Raw genomic sequence first — 17,046 nt, forward strand, 5'->3', positions numbered from 1 at the left:
GCCAACTCCAATCCCAGGCGGGCAAGAGGGACCAGAAGATGAGCAAGAGAGGCCACAAGAATCTGTTGTTCAGAGTTTCTTCGAAGAACGAGTAACTGGAGACTCTAAAAGAAGGAATTCTTCAGCAGATTCAATTATGGATGTGATATCCTACCGTGAGGATCCCTTTTCCAGAGAAGAGCTGACCCACTAGCAGGTAGGAAAGGAAGGTTTCAGTCTACCTACGCCTCGCACATGTGAGACTGATTGTTACAACATTATTCACCTCGGAGAGAATCTTCTCTAAAACAGGTCAGACAATCACTGACAGAAGAAGCCTAATCAGTCCCTCAAAGCTGAGGCACTTTGTGTTTTTAAATGTCAATCTTCCATTGAGATTGGTGACGTTTTCCTTTAAGATAATCACTGACATAAGAAGCCAAATCAGTTCCTCTAAGCTGAGCCACTTAGTTTTTCTAAATGGCAACCTTTTTACACATTCTAGTTGAATTGTAAATAGTTAAAAGTTATTGTATTTTATAGTTTATTTATAGCACGGAAGAGTTAATGTTTTAATTTATATTTTGTTGTTTTGAATTATTTTTTTCAGGGATCCTGTGTTGTTGTTTGACTTTAAATTTGTGAGTTTATAAGAAGCTAAAATTGTTTAGTATGGTATAATTTATTTTTTGTAGATCTGTAAATATTTTAATTTGTTTTTCGGGGATCTTTAATTTTCTTAGAATTTTCAATTGTATGTATCGTACCAACTGCTGGGCAAGAAACACAAACTTCGACAAAACACACAACCACTCATACACTATGACGTCAATATTAAAAAACGTGGTGGGAGTCAAACATCAGTCGTACAAGTATTTTGATATAACCTTGTACCTATTTAGTTTGTTTAAAAAATGCGTAACTTTCAAGTAACTTAGATCTTATTCCATCGGAAAAAATCATAAAAGTTACATCTATTAATTTGTGGTAAAATAAATATGTTTACTTAGGATTATCACAGCATAAATATATATTAGTTTATTATTTTAATGTTGAAACATCTCAAACATAATACATACAAACAATTGGATAAATGAAGAAACACATTTTTAATTTAGAAGTGTTTTCCATATGATTAGATCGATCTTCATTAATTAAGGACAGAAATACTTCCATGTTCTCTAAGAATTAGTGCAAAAGAAAGGATCTGAGATACTTTATCCTCAACAGGAGATGCTTGAATTTCCATTTCTACAAGAATGATAGCAGATTGAAACTTTATCATAAGAAGAAAAGCAAACAAAGCTAAGCCTCAAAAGGGAAGAGTCGACTCCTTCCTTGGCTGGGGATCTCCGTTTCCCACGTTATAACGGAGGAAGCATCAAGGTTCTTGCTGTCTTCGGAGATGCCTCCAATGTAGGAATGGGTGTCGCTGCCTATCTCGTTGTAGAAACTGAGGAAGGCAAAAGCTGAGTCAACTTGTTTACTCAAAAAGCTCACTAATGCCAAAAACTCTCTGTGAGAAAAGTAAGCTTGAAGACATGTTGATGATTGTTCGAGCAGAACTTGTTGCTCTAACTATGGATGTGACTATGGCAAATTTCAGAATGCACTTATGGCAATGGGCTATCCCCATAATACTGCCATATTTACCGACTCCTATTAAATCTGTAGCAGATATAAAGAGGTAAAGGATGTTGTAAGCCATGGGAAGAACGTAGAATTTGCAAATTTCTTGATAATCTCTTCACTGCCCATGTAAGGTTTTGTACAGAATTATTCAATCCAGTAGATTTGTCTTGTAGAGGGTGCTATATGAATGAGCTTACTGAAAGAATAGAGTTTTGGTAACACGGCCAAGGTTTATTTTGGAATGACGTGATAAATGGCCAAAACAGCCTTGACCAACTGAAGTATCTGATAACAAATCTAAGACTAATGGGTCTGATCTGGCGATATATTTTAATCAGATCAGGGCCATCCCTTCTGAAAGTCATAAAGCTATTGTTTATAAAGTACAACCCTGGTCTACTTCGATAATAGATGAACTTATTTGACGATGTTCTATGTTATCTAAAATTAAAACAGTGCTTATCCAAATAAGGAGATGGACTCGCAAAGAGCCTATTCAATCCCTAAATGTATCTAGGGAAGAATCTGAATGGGCAGAAGCTCTTTTAATTACATTGGAACAAGAAACCAGGCTTGTGAACGAAATAAAAATCGTTAAAGGCAACTGCTCTGAGTCTGCAAAACGTGAGATTGTCCCAGGATCGCCTCTCAGAAATCTTCCGGTTTTTTACAACAAAGTATCAGAAGTGATTTGAGAGCCGATTACACGTGTCTTCCACTATTGCTTTTGACACTAATAATCTTATAATTATACCTAAGGGAACTTTGGCTGAGATACTTGTACTGATACACATAAAAGTATCTTTCATTTCACAGAAACAAACGTTCAATACACTTAAAGCTCGGTATTGGTTCATAGGTAATTATGGAGATGTCAAATCTTTAGGTTGGAAATTATGCAAAGTTCCTAGGTGTCGATATGTATAGTTTAAGTCCCCAAGAATAGCTCCTTTACTTAATATAGGAATGGACCATCCAAGTTACCGGCGAAATGTAGGAATCGACTATCTGGATCCATTACATTGTAAACATCAATGTGATGAAGTATATGTGAATCGTTGTCCTCATCCACCAACGTTCAAAGTATGGATGGCTTTACTTACTTGGCTTCATACGAGAGCTATCCACATCGAGATAATTGAATCTTGTTGCACACGATAGTTTTTACAAACTTTTAGAAGATTTGTTGGCCGATATGGCAAACCGGCAATTATCTACTCGGATAATACTCGTCAATTTGTAGCCGAAAATAAATAACTACAAACACTTAAAAATCAGGACTTTATGAAAGTTCAAGAGGAGAATTATTCAGGAGAATATTTGAATGGAAATTCAGTACCCCTGAGCCCCTTGGACCAATGGAGTCACAGAACGTATGGTGGCTATCTTCAAAAAGCAATTAATAGTACTTATTCAGAAGACTAAATTACCTAATTCCCAATGGATATTCCTGAATTAATTGGGACGATAAATGAGAGCCCACTTGGAACAACTCTAGATGGGGAACAAAGCATATCTCCGAACATACTACAGTATGGCGGAAATCTCATCACCATTAATGCACCATCAGAAAAGGTGATGGAAAATATTCCGTATTCTGACATGTGGATCACTAGAAAACGGATATTGAATCCACTTTGGTCCATATGGCAAAAGGAATAGTTACAAGAATGAAGTATCCCTTCAAGGTGAATTAAACAATCTACTCTCCAAAAAAATATCCAACACGGGGATGTTGTTCTGCTTAAATCAGACACCCTAGAGAAAAATCAATGGAGAATTGGTTTTTCTCGTAGATATCCACAGCAGTAACCAAGGTTTGTTTCGACCGTCTCGATAAAACTACCTTTATCAGACACGGTTATCATAAGATCCGTTAGTGATTTTGCTTCAGTCTTCACAACTTCCCATCGAGATGGAATAATAAGAGTAAAGACTTGAGAAATCTGAATTCAGATAATGGATGTTTTGAAAGCGGACGGGGTATGTTGAAAGTCGTCCAAGCAAAGGGATTAATGACTCCTGAGGGTGGGACCGAGCGATCTTCTTTCGTAGTTGAATCCGTCCAGGACTCTGATGAAGGAGAAACCACTGACACTGACCCAGGCAAGGAGGCAATAACTGCAACCTCTGAGTCTGTTCTCATTCCACCTCCGCGCTTAGAGGATGCTGAGAAGTACTCTACTGGCTTCATTGAGGAACTTTCAAAGAAATACTCTGCTAACAGTGAAAGCCTTGAAGGGGCAAGAAGGAGAAGTCACCACCCAAGTTATTATAAAATCCTTAATAAAGGAAAATTTCTAAGACGTTTTTTTTAAATACTGCGAGTATTTTTTCCTCATATACATAGAATCAATAATCTAATAAATACCTATGAACTAACGTCGGAAGGAAGTTGGGCCACATTTTTCCTCAGAAGTTTTACCCGTTTTTTCCACCTGAAAAAGGTTTTTTATGGCACAACTTTTCATTCTGACATACAGCTCTGATCCGTGAACAGCCGATAGAAACACGGATAAGTTTAAACCATGTTGGAAAACCCAGCAGTAGTCGGACCTGCCGTGGGTCAGAAGTCTTACAGCCTTCTGACCAGAGGTTTTATATGGGATTTACAACCTCATGGAATCCAAACTCCTTGATCTTGAGTACAGCTGAATGAATTTCAATCCCGGTTGAGACTCGGGATGCTGGAAGCTACAGGACAAGCAGGCGTTCCCCGTTTACATATGCTCCGTTTTTCCGAGCTATCGGTTTTATTTGGAATGTAAAGTTTTTCACCTTAGCCAGGAAACTCCTTAGCAGAATCTAACTTCGGTCTGTTTCAACAAGGATGGCACAGTTTTAAGGATCAACCATTTGGTTTGATATGCATTTCAATTGTGTTCCGATGAGGGGGGGGGGAGAGAGTATATATATATACCTTTTTTTTCTTTCGAGCATGTAATATTATGTAGTTTTGGGGGTTCATCAGATCGATAGTCGAGTTGTATTTCGGACTTATACAGTCGGGTGCCGAGTAAAAACTTTGTGGGAAAGTTCGCAACTACCACCACGATTTTATCAAAAGATACATAATCCCACCTTTGGGTAACGATGCGCATGTTAACTCAACAGCCTCTAGGGATCTACTTATTCCCTGAAATGAAGTTGTCTTTCATTATAAAACCTTTATATCTCTCAAGATCGCTAAACGTCTCATGGGGGGAGTGTCGCAACTAATATATAATTTTAACATAATATTGCAATTTGCATTATACAAACTGTAATGTATTTCATATTTCCTTTCCCCTTGTTATTATCTTCTTGTATTTTCTTTTATGAATTAAAGAACCGTATTTTACATAGTATAAATAGTCGTGTATTTTGTAAATAAATTAGAGTAGGGTTTTGTATTATAAATAAGGGTGATAATTTTGGTAAGAATTCAAAAGCGTGCGAGGAGAAGAGAAGAAATACTTATGGCATCATTGATTAATTAATATACATCTTCTTCTATTAAGCAAGAACGTTATCATTCCCGCCTTTATTATTCAATATTAATATAATAATATTAGATGGGGATAGTCGATAGAGAACTGAATAAAATGCCTAAAATAACGTCGCCTTCTGTCTGGATTTCTGACAATGGAGGCCTAGGAATTTGGAAAATACTTACCGGATGAGAAACAGATGGTTTGTTGGATTTGTCGATATAAATGTGCCTTTAGTCCCCTGTCTAGAATTACACGCCACTCATTATCCTCATCTGATAACTAGAGTATGGATATTCATCTATAAAATCAATTTAACGATGAATACATCAAGTCAGACTTTAACTCTGATCTCACAACGATGTTTATTGCATGTACCTTATCCATTGATAATTATCTACGATCAAAAAATTTATGGAGAAATACAAGGGTAAACATATCCCTTCCCAAGGAACCATCATTAAATTAATAGAGGATGTTGGTACTGATGTCATTTATAGAAATAAATATAAAAATGTTTTGAGTCATCCACACCAAATGACGATCAAGTTATCAGTAAAAAGTATAAAATATTTACTAATATCGAAATGGAACTCTGAATTTTGTACTATCTCACAGTAAGTATGCAATTTTTTTTTAAATCTAACGATAAAATATGATTCTATTTTAGCTAAACATATCAAGAATTATGATACACAACTCAGTAAAGGGCAAAAACAACTGCTTAAATGGTCACAACAACGGGGGTAGTAGCTTTGGATGGTTTGCAACTAGTTTGTCTGAGACTACTTACTTCGCTTTAAGACTTGGGTATGATAATTAGGTTTTCCAATATTACATAGTCAATAAATATTACTTTTTTATCACTTAAGGCTTAGCTATGGTTGATGGGCTCCCAGAAATGGTGTTCAGAAAACTCATAAAAGGCAAAAACAACTGTTTAAATGGTCACAACAACGAGGGTAGTTACATTGGGTGTTGCATTATAATTAACAATTGTGTATATCCTTCATGATAATAGTATGTTGTTATATAAGCATACCTAAATAACGGGGAAAAATCTTTTTTGATGCTCTTAATAGGGAGTAATATCGCCGGACATTACTACATAATTAGCTTTTGCTCTAAATATTTACGATGAATTTATTTCTAACATTTTTTTATTAATATATTTATTGTCTAATTTTATGATTTTGACATTTACTTTATTATTAATAATTAGTTAGATCTCATCGGTAGAGATATATCTATCCTGTGCACAATTGTATATAGCAACTTCCACATGAAGAAGAGGGGTGATTATCTTTTTGATTAAACTCCACGTCTCGCTTGTGTATTGCAACCTAAAGTTATGACATATTTAACTGAATTCCGATGTTAGAACAAGAAAAAATTATCTGGATCAATCTATTATTTCAATATTCTGTATTTATAATTTATTATTATTAATAGTTAAATGATTCTAATTGTTTAATTTTGTATATTTAACATAAATGTATGATGGTTTACTTTTTAGTCTGTAGATTATATTTAATTTAAGCCTTCTTTTTTAAACTTGGAACTTCAAATATATTTAGAAATACTCTACTCTCTCGTTTCATTAGTTATTATTCTGAGAATATGGTTCATAATGAATTACAATTTCATGGAGTGTGACATTTTCAATCTACTGTAATGGGTAAAAAATGTCTAAGTCAATTATACGTAGTATATCTTCATTAAACATTTTGCTAATAAATACATTCGATATACCCTCAAAAATCATAATAAAGCAGGCAGATGATAATCACATCAGTATTTTAAACAATGATACCATATGTCTTTTTTTTCCCCTCCTCCTTGCACGCGTTTTTCTCTACAATATTATCAACTATAATTATAAAGAATACACATGATCTTATAAATAAGTGTTATATTATTCCTCCACGTGATTTCTTCTCATGTCTCTCTGTCATCCTGGATCTCTCCAACTATAAATAAGTTTGTGTCTCTCCCTCGTCAAGACACAACACAAACCAAGTTAGCACAATTAATAATTACAAGTTTGAACTTGTAGCATAATTATTGCAAGATTGAACTTGCCCAAACTTCTCCTTTTTTCTATTAGCGCCAAAAGAATGAAAGAGTTCTAACTTGGCGCACTATTAATGCATGCCACAAAAGTAGTTCTTCATTGTGAATAATTATCCCTTTTTTAAGTCAATGTTATTGTCAGGAAGAGGTCTAAATTGCTTTTTTCTTCTAAATAAAATAGTCCTATTCTCATCACAAATATTGCTGTTTTTATTTATATATTGAGGTAATAATATTTATCATATTCATAGTCAAGGGTTGCTATTCATACACAGGGTTACCGAGGTAGATTTCCGAATTATACAGTCCACTAGTCTTTACAAGGGTAATAAATACTAATAAACGCGGCATTGGAAGAGTTTCAACTGCTCTGGGGTCTAACACTTCACCTGTACAACTTATGGGCTAGGAATATTAAATTGGTATGCATGCCAAGTTTCTTACATCATTCAATAATTTTATCGTCCGAATGTAATATAAATTACAACAAAATTGCACACAATAATATCTTGCATGAAGTTACACAAAATTATATTGCTTATAGTGATGTTGCTTCACTATGATATTAGCCACAAGAATTTTGTTTCTCAACGACAATTTTACCACGTAACGATTTTGTCTGCAATATTTTTACCACATTCATTTTACAGTGAACCACTACTGTGTTGTCCTTATATAATGTTCATTAATGATTATAAAATATTTTTCAGCAAAGGAACACTTAATAATTTACCTATAGGACATATATAAAATATGAAGAGTAACTATTTATGATAATATCATTTTAAATTGAATTAAAACATGGAAAAGGATATATCAATAAATTTATCATAATTTTTCGGCCTAATGTCCCAAATGGACCTTTGGCGAAATATCCGTTTGGCAAATGGTCTTTCGGTAAAAATATTTTCGCCCAATTGTCCTAAAACTGTTTAGGAGGAGATCAGTTACAATCAGCTGTGAGAAGGGAGGAGGGGGAGAAGGAAATAAACAAGGACATTTGATTGTATTACTAAAATGTTTCTGGAACATTCCTTTAGATTATCATCCATCAATATCACTCTTAGGTCGAGAAGTAATTCATGAATTGATTAAAGTCTATATTATACTCATTCATGTGAGACTTAGAAAGATCAAGCTACAAATCGATATGAGCTCTTCCATTTCTTCGTGAGTCAGTCCTTGGTCACTAAAAAGCATAGTCTGAGGTTTAAACTTCTTTACGATCATCATCTAAAAAATATAAAGAATTATGATACACAACTCGTTAAATGGCAAAAACAACTGCTTAAATGGTCACAACAACGGGGGTAGTAACTTTAGATGGTTCGCAACTAGTTTGTCTGACACTAGTTTCTTCACTTAAAGACTTGGGTATGATCATTAAGTTTTCCAATATTACATAGTCAATAAATATTACTTTTTTATCACTTAAGGATTAGCTATGATCCATAAGCTCCAAGAAACGGTGTTCAGGAAATTCATAAAAGGCAAAACAATTGCTTAAATAGTCACAACAACGGGGGTAGTTACATTAGGTTTAGCATTATAATTAGCAATTGTGTTTATCCTTCATGATAATGTATATTGTTATATAAGCATAAAAAACGGCGGGGGGGAATATTTTTTGATGCTCTCAATAAGGAGTAATATCGCCGGACATTACTACATAATTAGCTTTTGCTCTAAATCTTTACGATGGATTTAATTCTTGCATTTTTTTTATTAGTATATTTATTGTCTAATTTTATGATTTTGGCATTTACTTTATTATTAATAATTAGTTAGATTTCATCGGTAGAGATATATCTATCCTGTACACAATTGTATATAGCAACTTCCACATGAAGAAGAGGGGTGATTATCTTTTTGATTAAACTCCACGTCTCGCTTGTGTTTTGCGACCTAAATTTATGACATATTTAACTGGATTCCGGTGTCAGAACAAGAAAATATTATTTGGATCAATCTATTATTTCAATATTCTGTATTTACAATTTATTATTATTATTAGTTAAATGATTCTAATTGTTTAATTTTGTATATTTAACATAAATGTATGATGGTTTACTTTTTAGTCTGTAGATTATATTTAATTTAAGCTTTCTTTTTTAAATTTGGAACTTCAAATATATTTAGAAATACTCTACTCTCTCGTTTCATTAGTTATTATTCTGAGAATATGGTTCATAATGAATTACAATTTCATGGAGTGTGACATTTTCAATCTACTGTAATGGGTAAAAAAATGTCTAAGTCAATTATACGTAGTATATCTTCATTAAACATTTTGCTAATAAATACTTTCGTTTTACACTCAAAAATCATAATAAAGCAGGCAGCTGATAATCGCATCAGTATTTTAAACAATGACACAATTAGTCTTTCTCCCCTCCCCCCCCTTCTCCTTGCACTTTAATTATTACCTATAATCTTTTAACAAATAAAGTAGTTTTCAATGCTATGTAGATATACTAAAGATAATTGTTTATGTCAACCTATGCAAGGTTAATAGAAATATTTATACTAACATTGAACCTACGTATTTTCTGAAAAGACGTGCACTCTCCAAGTATATAGTGCTCCAGACTAAGGCCAAGTGAGATGAATCCAAGAAAACAGATGCAACTTCGTGAGTTATTTAATCTCGTTGATAGCAAAAGTAGATACGGTAGAGAAATAAGAGGCTAGCCACCATCTTCGAACAAAACCTATGATCCATCAATAAATATTCCTTACTTTCTATCGATGGAGTTGTTTCCATTTCTTCAAGCCTCAACTAAGGCCACGGCTATGATTCCTTAACGTGCCACAAGCTAATTAGTCCTTTCCAAATAGTCTCAACATCCCATATCTGTGATTCCTTACTCTTTTTTTTATATATAATAATAAATATATAAAAACAGCACAAGATTACAGATTACTTGTTTATCATTATTCCTTTTTCCTTCTTCTCCTAGGTTTATAATTTTATAATTAATCTGATCGAGATACAACAGTAAAGTTGGAACAGTAAAACGGAAAAACATAAAAAGCGACGAAGATATCATGCGATAAAATTTCCTCGAGGAAACATTACCTGCGAAAAAAATGTAGGTGCAAAAAATACATTAGGCCAAAATGTTAAGTAAAAAATTACCTAGAACCCATAAGAATGTCCAATCAGGGTTTTGAATATAATTGAATCTTTTTAGGAAACGAAGTTCACTACTCAGTAATTAAATAAAAATCACAGCTGCTAAGATATAGAAAATTCATTCTTCAGATAATCAATTTCAACAAAACGGACCAGCTAAAAAGTACTCACGATTTACATAACTGATTATACATATACACGTTTACGTATTCCCGCACGATAAATGTAGAAAACCTGAATTCACACCTAGGACTTGTTAGGGAGTTATATTCTATATTATTAAAACAAATTTTATCTGTTTGTCGTTCCTTAGTAACTGCGGCAATGTCTTAGTATTACAAAGTTTTACATATCGAGTTTTTGTTATCTTTTTTTTACTAATTTCATTAAAATTGAGTACCAAATGACAAACTTTGGTCGTCATTTGGTACTCAATTTTCGCATCACTACTGACGGTATTAGGTTGACAACCTCCGCTGGTCTTCCCTACAATAATAAAGAAGAGAAGAGGAAAAGTTTGTTTTTAAAGTGAAGTGACGTCATTTTTAGATCATAGCTAGCTAATAATAATAGTTAATATTATATTAGTAAATGCTAAATAGTTTATTAGTTATTACTTTATGTATTTAATTCTATTTATTATGTATTAGCTATTATATTAACTTATTATTATGAAATCAGTTAATTATAAGTATTAATGATAATTAACATATAAAATGGAGGAGAAGAATAGCCTGTCGTGGGTGGAAATCGAAGGAATCCCGTCTAATTACCGTTCTCACCATCTTCGTTTCTTCTTTTCTGACTTTGTGGAAGGAGATAAATTTACTTTGTGTCATTTTCTTCATCGAAAAACTCAAAGTGAATTTAGTGCGAGTAATTCAAGTAACCTTTTCTCTGTCTCTGCAAGTTTTGCTTCTTCCGATTTGAGAGATGAATTTAGAATTCGCTATCATGATACGTACTGGACTCTCTCACACGGAGAGGAACTCCTTCCTTCCAAATGTATTATCAAAATCATCAAAGAAAATCAAGGTGTCGAGAAAAAAGCTCCTGGATCCCTTATGCCCAAAGGAAATGTTGGGACTTCTACTATATACTTCAAACCTCTCATTTCTTCATGTCAATTACCCTCCACTATCATCACTAAGCTCAGACTCAATTTCCCTACCAAAAATCGAAAGTATGGACAAGTGTCTCCTTGTATGTTCTTCTATGACCTGATTTATCTGTTTATATTATATCCTAATACAATTTTCTTTCTTTATAGTCCATGGTCCTCCTACTTTCGAAATAGATACCAATACAAGAGAGGATAATGGCCTAGAAGAATGGGATCGTCATGAATCCTTGCATGACGATGTATCTGCAAGAAGAGTACTCTCTGGAGATCCGGACAACGTCGCTGGAACGAAGGAGAGAACCTTTGAAGATGAAGTTGAAGTGACGTGGGATAAAGGGTCTAGTGGTTTGGTTTTTCATACAGATGCTTCCTATTGGAAAGAAGTAGATATTGATAGTAAAGAGGCTGACGATTGGGATGTTGACATGTCCAGATATGATGGATGCCAAGGTGATAAAGATAGTGAGGACTATTCATCCATGCGAAATTACTACAAAAGATCCAAAGCAAAATATAGATCCTCGCAAGATTCTGTATTTGAATCCAAAATTGGAGTATTTGAAAAACATACAAAAGGCTTTGGGAAAAAGATGATGAGAAGACAGGGTTGGAAGGCTGGAGATGGACTTGGGTCTACGAAAAATAAGGGTATTAAGGTACCTATTAACAATAACGGTCAAATTCATCGTTTTGGACTTGGATATAAAGAAAGTGCCTTGCTTCCTTTCATGAATGTATCTAAGCGTAAAAAAACAAATAATTGTATTATTTCGACCGTTTATGATGATCCAGGCTTGACGGATCCTGTTGAAAAGTATGATGAAAGAAATCCAGATAACTATCTTAAGCATCGAGACTGACTCGTTTTAAATCATTGTTATCGTATGTTAATATAAATAGGAATAAGTTAAGTCTCATTCTCCTCACAGAATAAAGTTTTGATATCAACGGAACTCAATGGCATTGATTAATTAACGGCATGTCCAGCGTGTAATTAAATAGATTCAAACCATATTGTTACTTTGAATACATCAGTATTCAGCCACTACTAAGAATTATTTTAAAAGATTCGTTTATTTTTATATGGAGAATTTCCTTGATTTCGTAGAAGATATGGTTGGATTTACAATCGATTTTTTTTTTTCAAATGATTTGTAGCTTCTAGCACCAAATTATATAAATTATTACTGTTGGTGTTCTGAACGTTTTTTATAACTTGTACTTTTAATATATATTTGCCCCAAATGATAGTATCATTATATATATATATGTTATATTATCATTGATTTTGTGCTAGCAGAACGAATAAAACACGATCTTTTCACAAAATCCTGGGGGGAAATGCTGCAAATAAAGATCTCTAGTAATTATACTATTATATATCCGCTATCTTTGACATGCCCGATGAAAGACATGGAAATTGGGAATACTTCAATCCTAATATATATTAATTATCAGAACAATAATATCTGTTTTAGAATTCATTTATGATCAGGCCTATATTTGGGTCCACCTTCTCCGAGGTTGTTTGCATATTTTTATGAATGACGTAATATGATCACGTGATTTCATTACAATAACTTTAGCTGACATCTAGATATTGCCGACTCCGTCGTCTCTGTCCATAAGTTCCGACCTTACTCAATATAAATCAAAATGTATGCCTGCCAAAGGGACAGCTATCTCAAAGAAGTACACTCAATCATTTTTCCTATTAATGATTTCCTTTATTAATTATTCTGTTTTTTAGTTTGAAACAAAGATTGTGGCTCTTAGTGAGAATGAGCCATATTTAAAGGTTGAACTTGAAGACACCATTTTGTTTCCAGAAGGAGGAGGTCAAGTAAGATTGGCTTTATTCCTTAGCCATAAATTTAATAAAAATAATTTATTTTTAGAATTATGATACGGGGTTTATTGGATCACATCGAGTGGTCAATGTTTTTCGAGAAGGACGGAAAGCAATCCATTATGTTGAGGTTTCATCGAAAGAAAATGACGCTCCACTTGTACCTAATGACCTTGTTCGTCTCAAAGTGGACTGGGATAGAAGGTTCGATAACATGCAACAACATACAGGTCAACATTTGTTATCTGCCGTCTTAGAAACTAAACTAGGCCTCAAAACTAAGTCTTGGTGGATGGCGGAAAATTCTATAGAGGAAGTAGGTCAGTCATACATCGAGTTAGAACTTATGGATGGGCATAAGGTGCCTACTAATAGTGACATTCAAGTGGTTGAACAGGAGGCCAATCAATATATTCGGGATCAACTTCCAGTTTCCATTACAACACATAAGCTGGGTGATCCTGAATTAGAGAAAGCATACAGTCGGGGTCTACCGGAGGATCTTCCAAAGGACGCACTCATACGCATAGTGAACATTCTTGAAGATAGAAACATGTGTTGTGGAACTCATGTTCAAAATTTAGCTCACTTGCAAATCATAAAAACCCTCCAGTTTCAAAAGTCTAAGAAAACGACTGAATTTGTACTCTATTTTATTGTAGGAAAAAGAGTGGAACGCTACATTGATATTTGTTTTAATCGAGAGTTACAATTGACAAATTTACTCAAAAATAGACCATTGGATCATTACTCCTTAATTGAAAAAGCATTAACGTCCTGTAAGAACACCAAGAAAATTAATTCGAATTTATTGAAGGAATTGGCTCTATTTGAAGCTGAGAAAGTTAAGAATATGGATCCTCTCCCAAAATATATAATTGACCACAGGTTATACACTTTTTCCGTTATTATTTAATAGCTTCATTATTCAATTTTTACTAAGTACATAGAATACTATACTATTGATATATATGTCAGGATTATTTAGAAAGTATTTGTATAGGTCAAACTGAATTTGCATTGATTTAACTATCATATTTATATTGTATAATGAGTGATTTTTTTTTAAACGCTGTAGATATATTATGTATATTTTTAACAGGAAGGAGGGCAGTTCCGAGTACATAGGAACTTTTATTAAGGAACTTACGAGTGATAAGGTAATCTATAATCTAATATTATTGATAACTATTATATGCTTAAAAATATAAATTAAAATCAATTCAGTAGTTGGTTTTTTTATCTGATCTACTCTTCTTTTAGCAACTATTTTTTATGTTAATTACATATAAATGTTATGTTATAAAAAATAATTGATTATTATATGTTATATTATTACTATTATAAGTACACATAGGGTTGTGTCAGTCCTTATTTAAACTTATGAAAACTGCTGTCAAGTTCAGTCTTGGTAGCATCCTAAGACAGGACTGGACCGAATAAATAAGGATTGACACGACTCTATGTACACATAATTTTCAAAATTTCGTAATATTTATTATATTTAAATGTCATGTACAAGTTGTCACTTATGTAAATAAATTGTACAAGTTGGATTAAAAAAATGGGATGAATAATTGAAATGAAAATTACTAATTGACAAGGGTTATGTGGGAGATTTAAAGTTTACATGTGCACAATTATAATATTCGTAAATATGCACAGTAAACAAGTAATTTTAATCGATCAAAATGAAATCAATGATTAAAATGGCGGACAATATAATTAAATAAAGCGTAATGAGGCGCAATAATTGTAGCTTATACAAGTTACAACTAGTACATAACATATTATAAATCTAATCTGTTTCTATGATTGCTATATGTATATTATACGTATTCCAGGGTTTGAATCTTTTCATATTTTTAATCGTTGGAAACGGTGAGAGTGGGAATCCGTATCAATTGGCACTCTTTGGTGACCCTCAAGATATTAAAAAACTAGGTTCTAAGTGAGTCTTTCCTTTTACTAATTATATATTAATTTAACGATGTTTTTTTTAATTTTGTACGCAAGGTCTTGCATGTTATACATGTCATCTGTTATGTACAAAATGTTCCTATTACTATTACTATGTACGTTTATCATCTGTATTAATATTAAATTAATTACAGGCTTGAACTCGTAGCTCATGAATTGTAAAACATTATATTTTGTAATTATTATTACTCTTTGGTGAAAGTAATTTCTTCTATATTTATCCTCAATAAATATTTTTTTTCTTTTTCGTGTTCAGGATTTGCGAATACTTGGATGGAAAAGGAGGGGGATCTGGAAATCGTTTTAATGCCAAAATAAATTCACTCAAAGAATATAAGAAAGCTGTAGCCCTTGTAGAAGAGCACTTTAAATAAATGTAATATAACAACATAACTGCGTACATATCTAGTTTATTATTTACAAATCGTGGAATAATTTAATTCACTCACTCAACAATATGAGTTTATTTATCAGAAGAAAACTAACTGGAATAATGTATTTTTAGAACTATGCAACCCATTATTTCTTTGTTGTTTTTCAACTATGAGTTTTTGTATAAAATCTTTTATTAATCAAAAGCTTTATGTCATTTGATTATTCATTCGTATAATTACTATATTATAATAGTAGTAGTACTTGGCATTGCCAGGAGTAATTAAGTGTCGGCTAAAAGACAAATCTCCCTTTAATTATAGAGAAGATAACTCCTCAAGAAATAATCTGTGTTATTTTCCATTTTTATGAGCTCAGTCAGACGCAACTACTCAATACTAATCAAGCTACAAGTATTCTGTCCTCAAGAATAATAAAATAATAATAAGAGGCTGGGAAAAAAACAAAAACAATATGATATGATGACTGATAAGTACTTTGGTCTCTAGAGCGCTCACTATCAAAAACAGTTCTCCTTCTATACATAATCGATGCTACATGCACACACCCGCAATATTTCAATAAGTACGACTGCTTTGTTATTTCTTAGATCAAAAATTAGTATATGATATGCGTCAAGGATCACTGTACAGTGCACCCTGTATACACACTCGATGATACATACACACACCTGCAATATTTCATTAAAGCGACTACGTTGTTATTTCTTAGATCAAAATTTATTATATACATTATGGAGACATATATACAAGGTCGATACTACATGCTAAACCACAGCAGATCTACATTGTTATGTATTAGAATCCCTTCATTTGGTTCAATGATTCATACATACAGACAAACTTTGCTTTATTAGTATAGATTAATTATTAGTGGTTTTTAAATTGACAGGGCAAGTTTGCAAGTGTGTGGGCCTGTGACAAATATAAATATTCAGGCCCCTTTTCCTTTTTTTAAATTTGGTTTTTTCTTAATAAATAGTGTGTATACTTCATTTAATCGTTAATTCAAAATGACTTCTTTCTATTTTAATGGTCTTTTTATAACAAATTCTTCTTAGTGTATGTCTTTTAAATTTTTAGAAAGTTCTATTCAGCGGGAGACCTCCAGTCAAGAATGGGCCCTGGGGTAAGTTCCCTAATGCAGATATTAATTTTAACTTTCAATTCCTTCATGGAGTGTAATTTAGGGTAACCGTCCTCTTTCTCCTCTGACATGTCCTCTTTTTATAGCATATCTGGATAGTTTTTAATCAACTCATGACATATCCGGTTTTATGAAAAACAAATAGTGCATTCTTAAAATCGATTGAGATAGAAAATATAATATTAAAGAAATCCAAAGTATTATTTCTTTAAATAAAAAAAAACAAGAATCAATAATAATATTCATTAATTTAAAATATTAACTC

At 32.8% G+C, this 17,046-nt stretch overlaps 2 protein-coding genes and 1 long non-coding RNA gene across 3 annotated transcripts in view; 2 read left to right on the forward strand and 1 right to left on the reverse strand.

Annotated features, from left to right (window-relative positions):
• The window catches only part of LOC121117492 (alanyl-tRNA editing protein Aarsd1-B), a 392,734-nt gene extending 377,092 nt beyond the window's left edge, over positions 1–15,642 (forward strand). The window contains exons 2-7 of the mRNA XM_040711946.2: positions 13,027–13,105; positions 13,164–13,256; positions 13,312–14,150; positions 14,365–14,422; positions 15,107–15,213; positions 15,499–15,642. Of these exons, the coding sequence (XP_040567880.1) occupies positions 13,070–13,105; positions 13,164–13,256; positions 13,312–14,150; positions 14,365–14,422; positions 15,107–15,213; positions 15,499–15,616 (1,251 nt within the window). The 5' untranslated portion in view covers positions 13,027–13,069 and the 3' untranslated portion in view covers positions 15,617–15,642. The remainder of the gene's footprint in view (positions 1–13,026; positions 13,106–13,163; positions 13,257–13,311; positions 14,151–14,364; positions 14,423–15,106; positions 15,214–15,498) is intronic.
• Positions 7,907–10,431, reverse strand: LOC121117494 (uncharacterized). The gene is made up of 4 exons (XR_005864189.2): positions 10,294–10,431; positions 10,079–10,233; positions 9,686–10,023; positions 7,907–8,387 (listed from the first exon to the last, which is right to left on the reverse strand). It is a non-coding gene; the product is annotated as an uncharacterized lncRNA (long non-coding RNA).
• Positions 10,871–12,366, forward strand: LOC121117493 (G patch domain-containing protein 3). Its single transcript, XM_040711948.2, is given in 3 exon segments — positions 10,871–11,493; positions 11,561–12,159; positions 12,161–12,366. Coding segments are annotated over 3 exon segments (1,137 nt in total). The 5' UTR covers positions 10,871–11,006; the 3' UTR covers positions 12,212–12,366.
• Positions 15,643–17,046: the final 1,404 nt, after the last annotated feature.

Source organism: Lepeophtheirus salmonis, chromosome 5 (genome assembly GCF_016086655.4).
Source record: "Lepeophtheirus salmonis chromosome 5, UVic_Lsal_1.4, whole genome shotgun sequence".
In the NCBI taxonomy this organism is placed as follows: Eukaryota; Metazoa; Arthropoda; class Copepoda; order Siphonostomatoida; family Caligidae; genus Lepeophtheirus; species Lepeophtheirus salmonis.